The following is a 6842-nucleotide window of genomic DNA, read 5'->3' as shown; positions in this document are numbered from 1 at the left end:
TATAAATTCGATAAAATTATAGAGACAAACAGAATAATTAAATATTAATTTTAATTTTATAAGTGAAATATTACTTCCTTTGTAAATTCTAAGTTTGATGAAAAATTAGAAGAAAAATAAAAGAAGAAAATGCATAATATTTCAAGAGTTTTGTGATGTTGACAAACAAAAAAAAGGAACAAAATAATTGGACTGTAACTCTAGTAAACTCATATATACGGTGTCGACAAAAGAAAAAGTTGTGAAAGTCTAAATTTTCTTACTCTAGACCTCATTAAAGAATTTATTTTATAACATATAGTTGATGGAGTTTGTATTAATTACCGGATGAAACATCCATCATATATCACCCGGGCACCATTAGCTCCGGCGGAGCAATTGCGAATTTGGGCGGCGGCGACAGAAAAACACGTGGCACAATCAGCCTTTGATAAGTAGTCCCTGCATTGAAACATGCCGTAGACAGGATCTGCTCCTACGGCATGGTGTGATGTACCAAAATCCATACTCTTACTTTGGTTTCTAAGATCTCTCAAAGTTGAGTTTAGGTTTTGGTTGAAATTCGACAAGTTGGTTGCGTTGTATTGGCTGCAACCTTTGTTGAGCAAAAGGGTTTGCGGATCTCCTAATGCTCCATGGAAATGGAATGAAGTCCACCATGACCATAATATGATTAAGGTCAAGGCCAAGAGTTTGAGTGGTTTATTCAACATCATGAAGATGATGAGAAAAAAATATTGATTGTTTTGGTTATGAAAGTTGGGATATTATTATCTATGGATTTGGTTGGGTGTTGTGCATGTATATGTGAACATAGAGAGATCTCATTAATGATGTATAGACTATATATATAGATATTTTATGGATAATGCTAGGGAGATAAAAAAAAAATAAGCAAAATTTGTATTATTTAGTATTCATTAATTGTCGCAACAATTAATAAATATTAAATAAGGTAAGTTATGGCTATTTTTGGTTGATTTTCTTTTGTTACCAAACATTTTCGATATTTTATATACTAAAATAGATAACACTTTTTAAATATTCTCAAAAAATTTCTTAGTTTCATACAGAGTGTTCTAATTAAGTTCATCCATTTCAAACAATTTTTTAAATAATAAATTTTAGAAAAATAATTTTAATTATGTGATAATACTCAATTTAATATTTGTATAAAAAAATTTTATATTAATAGTATATGAAATTAAATTTGTAATATTTAAATTATTTGTATCTTGTATATGCTGACAATAGCAATCATATTTTTATTGTAAGTAGTAAAAATTATGTAAAAAACTAAAAGTAATTGTAAATATTTTTTAAGCGGAAAGCAAGAAACTAAAATGTTGGCACACCATTCGTTTGGATCAATATTTAAACTATTATTTTCCACTTCATTTTAGGCGACAAATAAAAAAATTGATATAATTATTGCTTATCTTTGATTTGAGAAACACTTTCCCCCTCGACTTGTAATGGAAATTAAACATAAGGGTTAAAAGAATATCAAAAGGATGGAACATTAATCATGAAACAAAGTGAAGTGTAGAATTGTAGAAATCACTTTGCAAAGAACAAATTCTCTTCTTCCTTAGCTTGAAGGATTTAAAAATTTCAATGAATCGACGATATTATATATAGTGGTCATGTTAAGGATTCAAACTCTCGATACTTATTTTAAGCAGATTAGTAAATTAACTATTAGAGCAATCTAACTTAGTTGTTACCAAAAAGATTATAATAGTTCAGTTTAATGAAAAATTAGAATAAAAAAGAAGAAGCTGAAATTGTGGGTAGGCAGGTCCACACGCACCATGACATCAAAGGAATTGAAGGTCAACAGAGCATGACAACAATGCAAAGACAAGAACATCAAAGATGATGAATGGCATGGCCCCTACAACTTGCAATTAATAAGTCTTGGTCTTCAACTAAGTTCCAGTTGCAGGGATAATGCTCCATGTTCCATAGAGATCTTTTAGATTGCTTTTAGAAGAGAGATTTAGATTGAAAGTCAGTAATTAAAATTAAATTAAATTTTTGTATTGTGTTTGGTATAAAATATATTGTACTGAATTATGTCTAAATATCATATTTAGTTTAAGATACATACAAAAATTGAGTAATAGATTTGAAATTTAAAAAATTAAATAAAAATATTTTTAAAAAAATGTTATTAAAATTTCAATCTCTAGTTTCAGAAATTTAAATCTCTTGTATTCCCATTTTCTAAAAATACTAAAGGATAAAAATTTTGTATCTCGACTCTCATAATTAAAATTTCTCTAACAATTCCAACAACTTTAAAACTAACATGACATATCATAGCAATACATCAAGACAACATCAAAAGATAAAATAACAAAAAAACACCAGCAACTGTCAGTCTATACTCTATATAGCATTCATCACTTTTGGTCACATTTCTACACATAACACTCCCTTTCACTTCAATATCATCAAATTTCCACATATTTTCCAAAAACCATATGATGAACATGACCCGCTTGACAACTCCTCATTTATAATACCAACCTTCTCAATCCAATTAGACCTAATATTGTCCTCTACTGAGTTCCAATCTTAGTTCTACCTTATTATTATAACAGAGTCCATATTCCAGATTAATTGGTTATTTATTTCAACTTCAATTCCTATATGATGCAAAGACAAAAGAAGATAAGAGATGATGAATGCATTGCCCTTGCAACTTGCCAATAATTAAGTCTTGGTCTTCAACTAAGTTCCAAATGCAGAAATAATGCTCCATGTTTCCACAGCTGTTAGAATTTGTGGTAGCAGGGTGACTTATTTACTCGGTAACTCAGATTAATTTGTTATTTATTTCAACTTCAATTCTTATATAATGCTAGAAAAAAAGAGGTAAAGTATATTTTTTATTCTTAAAAATTGTTAAAAATTTTAAAATTATCTTTAAATTTTATTTTATTTAAGTTTTGTCCAAAAAATTTTAATTTTTATCAAATATATCACTGACATCTAAAATTTTAAAAAATTTAGAAACAATTATGTGATTTGTTTGTTTTAAAAGTTGTTCTTATGAAAATTGTTACTAAAATGGTCTTAATTTTTTTTAAAGTTAGCTACAAGAGATATATTTAATATAATTTAAAATTTTTTTTACATAAAATTAAAATAAAAAATAAAGCTTATGAGTTTTTAAAATTAACAAATTTTAAAGATAAAAATATATTTAATCCCAAAATAAGTCAACTTATATAATAGGAATAAAGTCAACTATAAATATTTATTCCAAGGTTCTGAAAACAGAATCGGTCATCGAACCGTTCTAGGTACTAGTTCACTGGTTCATAGGTTTAACCGGTTCGACCGTGGTTGAACCGAAAAAACCGTTTTATAATAAAATAATAAATAAAATATAAATAAGCACATAAAAATATAATTATAGTCTAATCTAAACTTTAAAATATCATTCAAATTAAAAGTACTACATAAATCAAAATGTTATAATCTCATTCAAATACAAATTCAAAAATCAAAAGTCAACAAACAAAACAACCAAGCAAACATAACATAGCAGCATCAAAATGATCCAAGTTTATCATCAATCATCAAAATCCTCCATAACTTGCTGCAGATTTGCGTCATTGATTTCATCACCTTCATTTCCACTACTTCGCCAAATGCTTTTTCATTCTATTAATTCCCCCGCCCCCCCAAAAGTACTCAGACAAAATAAGCATTGGTAATGCGATTTTCCATTTATATTTTGTAAAGCAACGTATCTCCAAGCAGGATCAGTTTTTCCCCGAACACTAGAAGTTTGTGACTAACTTTCATTACTCGCGGGAGGAAGAGAACGTTCATTCGAAGCAGAATTATTTTCAGCATTATTATTCCTAGGTAGTTCTTGGTTGATACTTTCATCCATACCTAAATATTACCAGCAATCCAACCCAATAATCTCAACTCTCAAATTCACAACAAATGAACAAACAACATCCAAAGTTCAAAGTTTAGCAGTTCATCATTTATCAAAATCAGTGTTGACAAAATCAGAGTTCACAAAATCATGTCACAAAATTAGAGTTCACACAATCAGATTTCACAAGATCAGAGTTCACAAAATCATGTCACAAAATCAGAGTTCACACAATCAGATTTCACAATATCAGAGTTCACAAAATCATGTCACAAAATCAGAGTTCAAAAAATTCTTTGTTCACAAAATCATCTCTCAAAATCAGAGTATACAATATCAGAGTTCACAATGACAAAATCATGTCACAAAATCAGAGTTCACAGTTTCATCAGAGTTCACAGTATCAGATTTCATCACAGCATCAGAGACTCAGAGTCAATTCATCATGCAACAGTTATTCAGTGATTCAATCAAGCAATCATAAGTTCATAACTAAAATAAAAATTACTTGGAACTCTATTGCTTTCTCTCAGAGCTCGAAGGCACCTTGACTCCTTGAGGCTTCAGGCTTCACAAATTCAACCGAACTCTATTGCTTTCTCTCAGAGCTCGAAGGAGGTGACTGGTCGAAGTGGCTGAGTGCGCGACAGAGCTGAGTGCGTGACGGAGCTGACGGAGCTAACGGTGCGACGGACCCAACGGCGCGACAGAGCTGACGGCGCGACGGTGCTGACGGAGTGACGGTACTGACGGAGTGACGGTACTGACGGCGTTCAGGCGTTCTCTATGTCTCTCACTCTCTCTGACCCTTGATGAGAGTAGAGGTGAAGTGCTGAAGCTGAACTGTGGGTGTGGGAGGCAACTAGGCAAGTGCGATTGTGCGAAGGGCAAAGGGAATTAGGGTTCACAAAACGCAAAATGGCAGCGTTTTGCTGCACATCTAAAAAACTGGCCGAGTCTCGGTTCGATTCGATTGACCGATAACCGGTCGGTTCGTCATTTCAACATCGGTTTCCTAATTTTACGGTTTTTCTTATTGTTCGAACCGCTTTAGCGTCTGGTTCACGGTTCGACTGATTCGACCAGCCGGTTCGAACCGATTTTCAGAACATCGGTTTATTCTTGAGATAATTATATTTCATGGAATTTTTTATTTAAATGAAATTTTTTATTTGTGTTAAAAATAAATTATATATTTATGTTACTTTTTTTAATTAGGTTGTCATAGACTGCGAAATAAACATAAAATAATATATCACATGTATTTATCGTGAAACTAAAGGGAAAAAAAAAGAGAATACTTAGCAGGTTATAAAAGAAACATAATAATTTTTTTTTTGAAACAAAGAAAGCTCAACATATTAAAGTGGAGCAACAAACAAACAGGCATAATAAAAGCAAACCCAACCATAAAGGTCATTAATCTTCTGTTATCTCCGGCATTGTTATTAATAACCAAAAGAATCAATACCAATTCACAGTTTGTAGCTCAAAAATGTCATTCTTTATATGATTTTAACATCTGCTTTTTTATTGTTGACAATTCTGTCATTACGTTCCAACCAGATGTTCCAAATCACTGCAAAGAACCTGTTAGCCACATTTTCTGCTCCTCTTTTCTATTAAGCATGTCAATCCAATTCTCAAACAGACATTTAATGGTTTCTGAGACAGCTTAAGCTCTATGAAAATATCTCAACCAAACGCACCACACCTACCACGTAAACTCATATAAAAGAAACAAATGATGAATAAATTCCATCTCCTTTTTACACATGACACATACATATTGTCACTTTGATGAATAACGCCCAATCTACTCAACCTCTCTTTAGTATTCACCGTACCAACTAGGACAAACCATCCAAAAAGCTCAATTCTCAGCGGTACCAACTCTTTCCAAATTAAACTTGTGAAATTATAGCTCGTAATATTTTCTAAAAGAGTCTCTGATTGCAACATCTGCACAAAAAAGTTAATAGAAAAAACACTTTTATTATCAAATTTTCAAATAAGATTATTCTCTCTACCAGTTGATAGCTTCACTGGCCTTAACCTCTCTCATGAAGTCAATGAACAAGTTTCAACTCCCATTGGAACAACTCTCACTTCCAATGAAAATTACAAATTTACTCTAACCCATCCTAAAACCCACAGTCCCCCCATCACAGATCCTTGTTGGTTTGAAAAAGAGAAAAGTCTTGAAAAACTCGCTTTTAGAGGACTACCTTGAACCCAATTATCTTCTCAAAACAGAGTTTTTCTTCGATTCCCTACTTCCATTGTCAGCCCACTGATAATTTTATCTTTCATCTGTTGTTCTTTTATATTCAACTAACAGATGTCTTTTTATGGGCCACCCTTTATCGGTACTGATTTGATAGCATTACATTAGGGTTCAAATTGTTACAAGAACAAACAATCTTCTTCCATAATGGACAATCATCCTTTGAAAATCGCCACCACCACTTAAACAAGAGCGTTGTGTTCCTGAGCACTGCATCTCCAACCCCCAATTCCCCCACCTTTCTTGATGCCTGGACCATTTCTCACTTCACTAGAGGTATACCATAGTTACCATACTCCTTACACCACAAAAACCTCCTTTGTAATACAATCAACTTATCAGCAATCACCTTCGGCATCTTCTACAAGCTAAAGTAATAGATAAGTAGGCTATTCAACACCGATTTGATGAGAACTAGCTTACCAGTTTTGTTTAGAAACTTCGCTTTTCATAAGTTGAGCTTCTCTTTCACATTATCTATGTTCGGTTTTTAAATCTTCACCAAACGCGGATTCGCCCCCAAAGAGATCCCAAGGTATCTAACAGGTAAGACAGCTTGCTTACATCCCAGAAGGCCACACACATGCTCCACTCACTCTTGCTCACAATTAACCGAGATCATATTCGACTTATCAAAATTGATGCTGAGGC

The 6842-nt window shown here is 32.2% G+C and overlaps 1 protein-coding gene across 1 annotated transcript in view; it reads right to left on the bottom strand.

The window, feature by feature from the left end:
- Positions 1 to 804, bottom strand: part of LOC107495562 (cold-responsive protein kinase 1) — a 6101-nt gene extending 5297 nt beyond the window's left edge. The window contains exon 1 of the mRNA XM_016116711.3: positions 325 to 804. Coding sequence (XP_015972197.1) covers positions 325 to 716 — 392 coding nt within the window. The 5' untranslated portion in view covers positions 717 to 804. The remainder of the gene's footprint in view (positions 1 to 324) is intronic.
- Between the last annotated feature and the right edge of the window lie 6038 nt (positions 805 to 6842).

Source organism: Arachis duranensis, chromosome 1, assembly GCF_000817695.3.
Source record: "Arachis duranensis cultivar V14167 chromosome 1, aradu.V14167.gnm2.J7QH, whole genome shotgun sequence".
In the NCBI taxonomy this organism is placed as follows: Eukaryota; Viridiplantae; Streptophyta; class Magnoliopsida; order Fabales; family Fabaceae; genus Arachis; species Arachis duranensis.
This window is presented reverse-complemented; position numbering and strand designations above follow the sequence as displayed.